General features: G+C 37.3%; 1 protein-coding gene across 12 annotated transcripts in view; it reads left to right on the top strand.

Moving 5' to 3' along the window:
* Positions 1-13210, top strand: part of PTK2 (protein tyrosine kinase 2) — a 331183-nt gene that overhangs the window by 79080 nt on the left and 238893 nt on the right. For 6 of the 12 annotated variants that reach the window (XM_053559582.1, XM_053559580.1, XM_053559581.1 and 3 more), the window contains exon 1: positions 2446-2759. The exons of 5 other annotated variants lie outside the window; for them this stretch is intronic. In XM_053559582.1, coding sequence (XP_053415557.1) covers positions 2660-2759 — 100 coding nt within the window. In that variant the 5' untranslated portion in view covers positions 2446-2659. Of the gene's footprint in view, positions 1-2286; positions 2760-13210 lie in introns of those variants that run through there. One more of the 12 variants, XM_053559577.1, reaches the window with a different exon arrangement.

Below are 13210 nucleotides of genomic sequence, written 5' to 3'. Positions count from 1 at the left end.
ATTGTATCTTTCTGTATCCTCAGGATGTTGTACATCAGATGAGGATATTTGGATATTGAAATAAATTATAAATTAGTTGGAGAAGGTGGAAGACAAACCCAATCACCTTATATTTTTTAAAAAGTTGCTAGTACAGATACAGAACAGAAGGGTTAGATTAGTGTGTTAATAAGGTCCTGGCTACTAGCTTTTTTTCCTCCTCCCTCACACATTACTAGTAACCCATTCACTGGTTACTTTAAAGTCAAAATCTAGGCTTGTCCTTCTTCATTCTCTACAGTCACTTTCTCAACTTTGTCCTCTGTCACTGCAAGTATGTGAACTCCAGCCACCATCCCTTGCTTGCAGCACTCTCCTTTCTGTTCAGCTGGTACTGTGGTGTGAGGACCCTGGCATCATAGGTGAACACGTAGCCTTGGGACTCTTGTGCCTCTTTCTAGTCATAGGACTCTGTCCTTTAGTCTGGGGTTCTTATCTTTAAAAGAGGCATGATGGTTGTAAGTTTGGTTAGATGAGAAAATCAGATGTCATTAGTATTTAGTGTATAGAATATAGCAGGTGACTAGTCTTTACTTTTTTATTAGCTTTTATACTTTTTTAGTAGCTTTTATTTTTTTACTTTTGAGAGTTGTAACTCCTAGATCAGGAGGAGTTCTCAACCTAGTTCTCAACCTGTGGGTCGTGACCCACAGGAACTGTATTAAAGGGCCGCGGCATTAGGAAGGTTGAGACACTGTCCTAGATGGACTCACAGTTTGCTTCCGTTTATTTGTACTGTCTGTTAGTTGATGGCTTACATTAAACTCCAAGCCATGCTTATGGAATAACTCAGATAATACATGCATGTGTTTGTGGATTTGTTTTTATCCTTCCCATTGTGGCAGTGGTCCTTTCGGGTCATGGTCTCTCCTTGGTGATGAGAACAGCTGGGGATATTTTTCATGTATTGTAATTGATTAGTTTGCCTGTTTCTTCTATTCTTTAGTTTGTTTGCTTTTGTTTTTCTGGAGCCTCTCTCTTCCTAGTATTGCCTGGGGTCAGAAATTCACACTGATGAATGATGTGTTTTCACTGGAACGTAGAAGAGGTCACTTGAACTCTGGCTGCTGTTAGGATCCTGAATGTAAATTTGGAAACAAAACCATCATCCAGAGTAGCATGTTAGAAATGAAACCAGTGTTCGGGGCATCACTGGACACAAATATGTTCCTTGTCCTCAGCTCTTGTTTTCAGAAGTTAGCGAATTTGTTAATAAAACCTGTGTCGTTTTCACAGTTATGTATTTGATTTTGGATTACAGAATTGTACAATAGGTACTAACAAAATTACCTAGATATTAGGAAATCTAGAATTGTATAGAGCTTCAGTGTGTATCTAGCGTATGTTCAACAAACCAAGGCACCAGAAGCCTAGTTATTATCTTACTGCTAACGTGGAATGTGTTCAAATAGCTAAATAGTTTAGATGACCGGGACTATCTTACTGTTTGAATGGAAAAACCCAGTCACCTTATATTTTTTAAAAAGTTGCTAGTACGGATTGTCAGGGTATTTGTTCTGCTCCAGTGTCAGTTTATTACTCATTTCTGTTTTGAAGCTAAGAAAAGAAATTGTGCATCTTGCTCAGTGAGTAAGGCGCCAGCCCCATATACCGAGGGTGGCGGGTTCAAACCCAGCCCCGGCTGAACTGCAACCAAAAAATAGCCGGGCGTTGTGGCGGGCGCCTGTAATCCCAGCTGCTTGGGAGGCTGAGGCAGGAGAATCGCGGAAGCCCAAGAGCTAGAGGTTGCTGTGAGTCCTGTGTACATCATGGCACTCTACTGAAGGCGGTAAGGTGAGACTCTGTCTCTACAAAAAAAAAAAAAAAGAATTTTGCTAACTCAAATAATTGTTTTTCATGTTTTCTAGATAGTTTAATAAATGTATAAAAATTAACATGGAAGTATCAATGAGGAAAAATATTTTGCTACAAAAATATTTGGGTTCCAGTAGACATAATTATTTACCAGTTTGTTTTTAATGTTGATCAGGATTTTTTTTTCCAAAACCATTCTTATTTCATGAAGGTAGTTATTTTAACCCTAAGGTTAAAATTAGGTTGATAAAATGACAAAGGCATGACTTTAAAAACAAAAATGGTTTGAGGAGCCATCTACAGACATGATCTGGGTCAGACTTGATTTGCAGCTTACTCAATTTTAGATTCCTACTGCCAGTTTTGTAAACAGAAGTCTGCCGGATGAATTGACCAGAAGGGTTAGATTAGCATATTAATAAGATCCTGGCTACTAGCCTTCTTTTTCTCCTCCCTCAACTCCCTCCCTTTCTTCCCTCTCTCTCCTTCCCTGAATGAATCTAGGAACACAGACCCATGGTGGGAGTCACATTACTAGCTGGTTTCATTCTGTCAATAGCTTAATCTGGCCAGGTTGGTCTGTTTCAGATTGCGGAAGCAGAGAAGATTCTGTAACTGAGAGGCATTCTTCAAGCTGCTGGAAAATATTACAGGAGGAACACCTCCCAAATTTTGCTACAAGCTCTCAAAAGAAGGAGCACACGGGAAAGCTTAGTCTTGCTGTGGATCAAAGCAAAAACTATGGGAGCAATGAACTGGGACTTTGCGTGCAGACTGCTGGCTGGATCTTTATAGGATTGGGTGTATGTTGTTGGAACTGGCAGGCCAGGCGGCCCTGAAACCAGCAGGTGCCATCTGTATGGAGAAAAGCGGCTGTAGTCCATTTCCAATGTGTTGGGCTAAAGGTATAAATAACTTAAAGATCTGTTCAGTTTATATTTCATATAAATTTATGCTTTTTGCACTAAAAAAGTAGATAAGGAAGTTTTTCATTATTTCAAAAGATTTACAAATACATTTACAGTTAAAATTCGAGGAGAAACAGAATTTGGTGTGGTATGGGTTTTCATAAAACCAATTAGTTTTTCAAATAGTAAGTGAAAATATTTTTATAGAAATGCATTTTAAATGGGTTAAATTATATTGTTAATGCTCTGTCTAATGTTGCTTAGAAGTTTTATTTTTTCTTTTAGTCAAGAGACCTATATTCCGTGAGAGGGAAGTACAGCTTAAATAGGGCTGTAGGAAATGGATTTCTTTTTTATTTTAAAAATTAGTTTCCTTTACTTACTGTAAAGATTGTATATTTAATTTGAAACTCCATATTGTTCTAAAGATAAGGATCAGGTATACTGTGAATAAACAGTATTGCACTTTAATGTTGTTATGTTGTTACAGTTTTCATTCATGTAAAACTATCAATATAAAATGCAGCGTTTTCATTATAACAACACCAAAGACAATATTTAGAAAGCATATTTAGAAGTTAAAAATGCCATATAATTTGTGCATAACTAAAACCAAATAAATTTAGTTATTTTGCTTAAAGTAGTAGTGAATATTTAACTTACGAGATAAAGTTCTTAATGAAAAATCTAATTAAAATGTTGTGATTTTAAACATACTTAAATATCATGTTAATACTCTTAGGAAGGACTTTTAAAAGGAACCATGCTAAGTAGAAAATGTGCAGTTGTATAAATGGTGGTATAATTCAACTTAATTTTTAGGGTAAAAATTTCAGTACCACAACAGGGTAGTGATGTGCTAACATCAAACTACATTTTCACTGTTGAATTTATTTGTATTTATCTAGTTGTTATTGACACTTATTGATTCTTCTCTAGGCTTTAGAACATTTATAAAACATACTAGAACTGTTTTAATAAGATGGTATTTGAACAAAGCACTTGTGGATATTACAAAATCAGATATTCAGAGTAAGAATTTTGCTGAGTTAAATTCAAAATCTTGAATTTTAAAGAGCCTTAGGTATAGGAACTTTTAAAACTGCAGTTTCTCTGCATCAAGACTGTATAGTATGTGTATAAATGAGCATGGCCAATAATGAGTACTCAGAGGCAAAGAGTTTGATAATTCCTGAAAGTTTTGGTCTTTTCATAGACTTGTTGGGGTTCGCTTGCATAGTGTCACTTGTATTGTGTGATCGCTCTCTTTTAGCGTTAGTTATTAACGATAAGGCTCTCTGATTGCCCTCACAAGGTCTAAGCTAAATTCAAGATCTACAAACCCCGTAGCAGTTGGATATTAAATTATCGGTTACTAGATTTCTTTTCATTCAAAGTGACTTTAGAAATGTGGGTTTTGGAAGAAAAAAGAGATAGTACTGTTTTTGCTCACCCCAAAACAATTGATTGAAGCAACTTACCTTTCAATTTTGTTTGCATCTGTCAGAACAAATGAGTGGAGCTATTTTTAACTGAAGTACACATTATGATAGAAGTGTGGGTTGGGTGAAAGAGGGCAGACCTCACAAGTATAAAAGATGGATAAAGTAGGGACAGCATCAAGGGTCAGAATCTGTTTGACCCTTGCCTCTCTCTCCTTCCCTGAATGAATCTAGGAACACAGACCCATGGTGGTGGGGGTGGTCACGTGCCTTTCTCTGTCCTGTGCCTTTCTCTGGGCTGAGCACACTGCTCCCACTGTGCTCCGCCAGTACACAGCCTTCTCAGTAAACTTCCTCTCTGCCTTCTGCTTTTACTCTTGTATCAGACAGGAAGGCAGGGACCTGTTTTTATGCTAGTTTTTCTTTATGTGATCAGGACAAAGATGTTGATGTGTAAGAATTGGCTGGATTGTTTATTTCTAAGTATAAAAGTTACAACTTGAAGATGAAGGCAAAGTAAAAAGCTCAAACAAATTCAAAGCATGTACAAATTTCTACCTGTAGTTAGACACTCTAAACTGCACATTTGATTTTATCAGCTACATTAACCTCAAAAAACAGAAGTGTCCCAGTTTAATAAGACATACCAGTACAAGCTAAAAATAATAGCGTAGACCTATATTTGTATACTTTGAACTGAAACCTTTATGGTCTCCTTAGAACACTCTGAAATCTCATTGAATTCATTGTGAAGTATCTACCTTAGATTGTATCCAAGGAAGATTATATTAATATTTTAAAGTATAAAAGGACCTTGTTGTAACATGTCTTCACATATATCATGATTTCTAGTCTTAAAGAGAGCTTTAATTCAGAGTATTGAGTTAAATGTAAATGTTCATGGTGCTGTGTCAGGTTGTAAGGCTATTGAGTGCAGACAGCCCTTTTTGTAGGGTTTTGTTTCATCTTTTTGGAAGTCTGGGAAGGATTAAAGAGGTGTCAGAGATTTTGGTTGTTGGGATATGTTTCTTGATTTCTTCTATTTCTTTCATTAGTAGATTGGGATTGAATGTACTATTAATGGTATTGGTGTAATTCTGGATTCTGTGGTCAAAGTGAGGCTTGTTATGTATTAGTATGTTACACACTACCCATCCATCAGGGTTTGCAAATAGCTCTGTGCACAGCCCATCTTCTCTTCTGTGTCTGAAACTTCAGTGGTCACCTGCTGCTTGATATCTGTTTGCACGTGTATTTTTTATAAGTATCTGATAATTTGACTCTTAATTCCTGCCCCTGAATCTTTCTTATTTTAATACATTTTAATACACACTCAACAGTTTATGGGTCCCAGATGTCTCTTTGATACCTCCTTTTATGTGCAATGAACCCTTTGTTTTTCTTTCTTTCCTTTCCTCCTTTCCCTTTTTTCCCCCTTTCCCTTCCCTTTCCTTTTCCTTTCTCTCCCTCCCTTTTCTTTCTTTCTCTTTCTTGTCCAGGCTGCAGTGCAATGTTGTGATCATAGCTCACTGTAGCCTTGAATTCCTGGGCTCAATTGATCCTCCTGCTTCAGCCTCCTAAGTAGCTGGGACTATAGCATTGCAGCTTTGCCTGGCTAATTTATTTTATTTTTTTTAGAGACAGGGTCTCACTATATTGCCCAGGCTGGCCTTGAACTCCAGGCCTCATGCTGTCCTTCTGCCTCAGCTTCTCAATTAATCCATTTTTTTTAATCCTGATGATTCTACCTTCAGAATATGTCTTGATTTTCTCAGCTTCCCTCCCTCTGTTATGTCCACTCTGGTCGTGTTACCCTCTTCTGTTTCTGGCCTGTGGGAGTAGTCTCCTTCCTGTTCCTGCACACCCTCATCCTTCATGTATCTTCCAGAGAAATTCTGTAAAAACACAAATCTTATGTTCCTGCTTAAAACTCCTTAGTATCCTCTCAGACTTGGGTAAAACTTTACATCCTTAACGGGGTCTACAGAGTCTCACCTGATTTGATCCCTTCTTTTGGGCCCCTGTCATCCTGCTCATTAACAGTGCAGTTATTTTGGTTTTTCAGTGCCTCAAACACCCAGATTCTGCCTCTCAGGCCTTTTACACATGTTGTTGTCTCTTGGTGGAACTGTCTTCTGTGCAGTGTTCTGGCTAGCCAACTCCAGCTTATCTTTCAGGTATCAGCTTAGGTGAGCTCTCCTTCTCTTTCGCCTGTACCAGGTTCTCTCTGATGTTCCTCCTGTAGCCTTTGCTTCTGGACTTACACAGCATTTACTGATTGGTCATTATATATTTTACTTGTTTTCTTTCTTTCTTTGCTAGGCTGTAAATTTAACATAGTCAAGGGTGATGTCAGGTTTTTTTCTGCTTGACCAGTAGTTGGCACACACAGTTACTACTTTAACGAATGAATAAATTCTATATAGAGTTAGGTTTGATTTTATTTTTTAAGTTTTATTTTTAATTGACAATAATTGTATGTATTTATGAGGTAAAATGTGGTGTTTTGATATACGTATACCTGGTGGAATGATCAAAGCATGCAAATTAGTAATCTGTCACCTTCACATAATTATCATTTCTTTGTGGTGAGATTTTTCTTTTTCTTTGGAATATTAGGGGGTACACGTGTTTTGGTTACATAATTTGTTTTAGTACAGATTGAGTTAAAATTACAAGTGTGCCCTTCACTCACAGCGTGCACTATCTGATAGCTTTGGTAATTTTTAAAGGCTCTTTCAGAGCTAAAATTCTGTTACTAATATACATATTATTTTGTAGGCAAGTCTGGTTTTAGATTCATTGAACTGTCAGAAAAAAGCTTTTATATCAGATCTTTGGCCATTCTAATTTCATTGTGGTTTTGCTTTTCCTCTTAGAGTAAAAGTTGTATACATAGGGTTGTGTTTATGTTTTTTTCCTATATTTTTAATTGGAGTTGTGTTGAACTTATGGATCAATTTAAGGGAATTGACCTGTGAACAATGTTGAAATTTCCAATTCAAGAATATGTGTATCTGTTCATTATTTAAATATTCTTTGATTTCTCTTAGAAATGTGTTATAGACCTTAGTGTGGAGGACTTAATGTTTTTGATGATGTTGTAAATGATATTTTTGGTTTTTAAGTTTAATTTTCCAGTTCTTGTCCTAGTATATAGAAATAGGTCTTGTTAGTATATCTTACGGTCTTACTATAAATTCACTTATTAGTTCTGTGGTTTATTTGAGTAAGTAGAAAAATCAAAAGAAATCTCTAATCATATAATCTGCAAATAAAATTGGTTTTCCTTTCTGATCTTTATATGTTTTATTTGTGTTTTGCCTCAACCAAGACTTATGTAATGTTACATATAGTAGCTCTAGTTTTGTCTGTTTTTTGTTTTTGTAGATACCCTTTATCAAAGTGAAAAAGTTTTAATTCTTAGTTTTCTTTTTTTATCATGAGTGAGAGTTGCATTTCCATTTTCTGCATCTGTTGATTCATCATGTGAATTTTTCTCTTTTTATTTTTTATAAAATGAGTTAGATTTTGAATGTTGAACTAGGCTTGTATTCCTGGTATAAATCTCAGTTGATCATGATGGTATTATACTGTTTATACAGCTAGGTTCAATGAGTTACTATTTTTTGTTTAGATTATTTCTAAACAAAGTCATGAGGCATATCAGTTTGTAGTTTTTTTTCCTATAATTTTGTCAGGTTTTCATATCAAGCCGTTGATAGTCTCGTAAAACAAGTTGGAAAGTGGTCCCTTTTTATCTTTCCATTTATACGTAAGATATACGCATTATATCTTTCCATTAATTATGTAAAGTTTAAGAAAAACATTAATCTATACTTACAATTATAGGAGTAGTAGTTCCATTTGGTGGGTTGATTTTAATTAGAAAGGGACATGAAGATAAAGACTTGTTGGAAATGTTTCTTCATCTTGGTTTAGACCCATGTGTATGTACGCATATATATTTTAAAGTCATTGAGCTATTCACATGAGATTTGTATATTTAAAAAATTATATTTTGATAAATAGCTGTTAAAATGAGACTAAAAATGCATCTCCTATTTAACATTTCATTTCTGAAAATCAGGCATTGTTCTGTTTTGCAAAGGGAAAATTATGTAAATCAGCAGAAAACATCAAACCCAGTGAAGAGACTGTATATTAAGAAAATCTGCAGTGTGAGATTTAAAATGCTTAAAACATTGTTTCCTGATTATTGGACAATATGATTAATGGTTGTATATGAGAAATAAGTGTGTTGTTCACTGAATGTCACAATGTACAATAAATTAGTCAGAAAAAAAGGCAGACAAAAACTTAAAGAATGCAATTTCCTATAATTATGGAGTGTGAGGAGGAGGGTTGAAATTTGAAAAAAGGCGAGGAAGGCTGAAAGAGCTTGAAGCAGTCTTATTTATTTATTTATTTTTGAGACAGAGTCTCAGTATGTTGCCCTCAGTAGAGTGCCGTGGTGTCATAGCTCACAGGAACCTCAAACTCTTAGGCTTAAGCGATTCTCTTGCCTCAGCCTCCCAAGTAGCTGGGACTACAGGAGCCTGCCACAATGCTTGGCTATATTTTTGTTGAAGTTGTCATTGTTGTTTTAGTAGGCCCGGGCCGGGTTTGAACCGTCAGCCTCGGTGCATGTAGCCAGTGCTGTAACCACTGTGCTGTGGGTACCAAGCTGAAGCAGTCATTCTAATTGGTGAGAGGATGGGGCATATGGTTTTGGTGAGGGTGGGACAATTCAGATGAGGAAGTTACAGAGATGCCCAATCAATATATGGGTCTGTGGAGCCAGGAAGGTTTGATTAAGTTTGTTTGTTTGTTTTTTGAGACAAAGTCTCATTCTGTTGCCCAGGCTAGAGTGTGGTGGCCTCAGCTTAGCTCACTGAAACCTCAAACTAGTGGGTTCAAGTGATCCTCCTGCCTCAGCCTCCCAGTTAGCTGGGAGTACAGATATCCTCCACAATAGCTGACTGGTTTTCTGTTTATAGTAGAGATGGGGTTCCACTCTTGCTTAAGTTGGTCTGAATTCCTGAGCTCCAGCAGTCTACTTGCCCTGGCCTGCCAGAGTGCTGTGGTTACAGACGTGAGCCACTGTGCCTGGCCGATCAAGTTCTTTAAATGATTGGTTCTTTAGGTGGAAAAATTGCAAACTGGAGCTTTGTTTGAATTCTCATATTTAAATTCTCTATGGTACTATAAGAGGTATTAGGGTATTTATATAAAAAAGACTTTTTTTGGGGTTTGGTTTGTAGTTTATTTATTTATTTATTTATTTTTGGCTTGAGCTGGGTTTGAACCCGCCACCTCCGGCATATGGGGCTAGCGCCTTACTCCTTTGAGCTATGGGTGCCGCCCCCAAGAAAGACTTCTACAGCAGTCACTTTCAAGGGTAGTAGTCCCCTAATTTTGACACTTGCCTGCTTTTCCAATTCTTGTGATTTTGAAACCCTACAGATTTAGTCTTACACGTTTTACTTGGGTTGTAACTTGAGACTTTGCCATACATGTACTTTTGTTTAAAATTTGGAAGTTTGGGGGATGTGAATATAAGTTCACCTCATATTTATATTGTTCAAAAAATGTTATATTGAAAGACGTGTGCAGTCTGTGATTTTTTTTTTTTTTAAGGGAAAATCCATGACCTTGTTAAATAGGGAGGTGGTGGGTTAGCCAGTATGATGTATTTCCCTCCAAGTCTTTTATGTTAACCTGCATTTAAAAAAACAAAAAGCAAAGTACTGTTGTTTCTTGGCCTTTTGGCTAAGATCAAGTGTAGTAAGAAATAACATACTGTTAGAATATTGTATATATATTAATATTGGTTTTTGATGAAAATTTTAACTGTTTTGTGAAGTTGACACTATCTCTGTGAAATTTAACAATCCCAAACTATTGTGCGTTCTTCTTTAACTTTCATGTAAGTTCGTGATGGAATGGTATCTGGTGGCATATTTTCAGTTTAGGAAAACACATTTTTTTATAGGACGAGGTTTAGGGGGAGATTCCAAATGAACATTTGCTTTTAATTTGGTTGTTGGATTAATATTACATATCAAATAAGAAAAGTAATCGGTTTCCTTTTTTGACAAGAATTCATGAACATAATGAGATGTAACAAGATAGATGCTAATTAGGACTAAAACGGGACTTGTGAATTATGTTTCAAAGGGAGCGTCTCACAAAATTTCCATTTAGATGCTGTTTCTATTTTAACTCTCTTTTTCTTGGCCTAGGGAATTCAATTCATCTTTCTTTGACAACTGCATGCTTTGTTTCATATATGTTGGTAATAAACACTTCATGTTTATTATCTCAACTTATAGGGGAGGTATTACTACTTCCATTCTACAGATAAAGAACCAGTATAGTAGTTTAAGAGTTGTGTAGTTGAAAGTAATGTTATTAAACAAGTACTGCTCCTTAACCAAGGTCTTGTTCAGGTGTCTCTGTTCAGAAAGCTTTCCTTGAGACATTTGTAAAATTTTCAACCTTCCATTATGTACAGGTATTATATTGGGTTTGTTCTTTTAAAAATTTGTTTTGGAGACTTACTGGTAGATGAAGTTTTATCTACCCCGTTACCTGTAGGCCAGGTGTCTTGTCAATAGAAAATAAATAATAGCTCGGTGTAGATGTAGTTAGTCTTCGTAGTCTGAGGGATAGATCTAACCATTTAAAGTTTTCAAAGCTGTAATAGTTGAAACATTGTAGTAAATTACTGATTTTCCCCCTGGGGTTGTCTACAGACACAGTTTCAGAAGTTTTATTATGGAAAATTTCTGGTGAAACATGGTGGGTTGAATTCTTTCTTGTACTCAAAGCTGAGGATGGGGTGACATTTGGCACGCTTTGTCTTCGTCCTGGAACCCAGCAGGAGATTGAAGTTCTCTTCTGTGAGACTGGTCCTAGAGAGAGGGCACATTCTGACATTGGGGGATCCCTGGCACCAGGGGCGCTTTTCTGCTAAGCTCAGGAGATAGCATACTGCCTTATACACTGGGCTCCAAGCCATAGGGACAGCCAGATGTCCAAAGACATCCTCCATCTGAAAATGTCATGCCAAAGCACAGAGACAAACCTGAAAAACATCTTGTGGGCAACAAAGCAAGAAGATAGAAGCTAAAATAGATCTCTAGAGAGATAAGAGATTTGCAACCGTGTAAGATAAACAAGAGTCTTTTTACATGAGACTTTTTTTTTTTTTTTTCCAGTTTTTAGCCGTGGCTGGGTTTGAACCTGCCACCCCCAGTATATGGGGCCGGCACCCTACTCCTCGAGCCACAAGCCCTGCCCTAACAGGAGTCTTTTTTTCAAAAGTACATTCAAAGAACAAGAAAATTTAGAAGGAGAAATAAACTCAGTAGAAGCACGGGGAAATGTTGAAGAAATCTCACAGAATAGGAAAAGGAAAGACAAACTGAAGAGAAAAGGAAGAAAATAGGGTGGTGAATCCAGAAGGTCTAACCTGCAAGTAATAAGCTGAAATTAATTACCTTACGATTAAGAAAGGAAAGATAAAATCATCAAAGAAATGATGGAAGAAAATTTCCTGGAACCAAAAGATAAGGAGTTTCTGAATTGAAAGTAAAACAAATATTGGGGGCCCTTCCCTGCTGGACTTTGTGACAGGCCTCCTCACCCCTCACCCCTCAGTGCCCTTCCTTCTGTTATCTCCAGCACTCAGTGTGAGTGTTGTGTGATGATCATGGAAGGATCTGGGGCTTTCCTGTAGAATTCTGTCTAAGTGTAACTTGTGTAGTACTTATTGCCGTTACAGTCACATCAGTGTCTCTCCCCCTTCTCCTTCCTCCCTTTCACCCCCTAACTAGGCTAACAGCTCTTCTAGAATAGGATTTTCTATCTATTGACCTATATAAAAATATGAATATACATACTTTATTAATTTACTTTGTACATAAACACACCTCTTACAGTGTGTTGTCATTAGAATTAATTAATATGAGGGAGTTGTGGCACATTCGTTTGCCTACAAGGGAAAGGCAAAAATGAATAAATGAGGCCAGCTGGCTGTGCAGTAGTAAACTGCAGCTGGCCCTTAGCTCCGGGCAGGAGAGGGTGGTGAGGACTGTGACCATGAGAAAGTGTTGTCATGCAGCAGTATGGACCAGTAGTGACAGGATTTTCCAGAGAAGCCAGAAACCAGCAAGCCCACGTGCAAGCAAGGATTAGCCAGGGAGAGCACAGCTGATGGAGCTAGACTGCCTGTGGTCAAGTTCCAGACCACTGTAGTAAAGATCGAAATGAAGTCAGTCACAAGAGGGTTTTTTGGGGTATCCCAGTGCACATAAAAGTTATAGTGGAATGTATTCCATTAAGTGTGCAAACGATGATTTGAGTCTTCAGGGAGTTACAATCCTTTTGCTGGTAGAGAGTGCTGTCTTGACATTGACGGCTGCTTCCTGATCACGTGGTGGTTGAAGGCTGGATGTCTCTGGCAGATTCTTGAGACAGGACAGCAGTGAAGTTTCTGCATTGATCCACTCTTTTCATGATGATTTCTCTTTAGCATGCAGTGCTGTTTGACAGCATTTTTCCCAGAGTAGACTTCTTTTAAAATTAGAGTAAACCCTCAAACAAACTTGATGTGATACTATTCTAAATTCTTTGTTGTCATTTCAAAAACACTAACGACATCTTCACCGGGAATAGATTTTCCATCTCAAGAAATCACTTTTAGCCAGGTGGCAGTGGTTCACACCTGTCATCCCAGCATTATGGGAGGCCAGAGCAGGATTGTTTGAGGCCAAGAGTTCAAAAGCAGCCCTGACAACAGAACAAGACCCCATCTTTAACAAAAGAAAGGGAAACAAAATTAGCCAGATGTGTTGGTACGTGCCTGTAGTTCCAGGTTGAGACAGGAAGATTGCTTCAGCAATCCCAGGAGTTTGAGGATGCAGTGAGCTGTGATCATGTCACCGTGTGACAGAGTAAGATTCTATCTCAAGAAAAAAAGAAATCAGTTTCTTTGCTCAC

This window comes from Nycticebus coucang, chromosome 13 (assembly GCF_027406575.1).
Source record: "Nycticebus coucang isolate mNycCou1 chromosome 13, mNycCou1.pri, whole genome shotgun sequence".
NCBI lineage: Eukaryota > Metazoa > Chordata > Mammalia > Primates > Lorisidae > Nycticebus > Nycticebus coucang.
The sequence above is the reverse complement of the archived record's forward strand: the minus strand, read 5'-3'. Positions and strand labels throughout refer to the sequence as shown.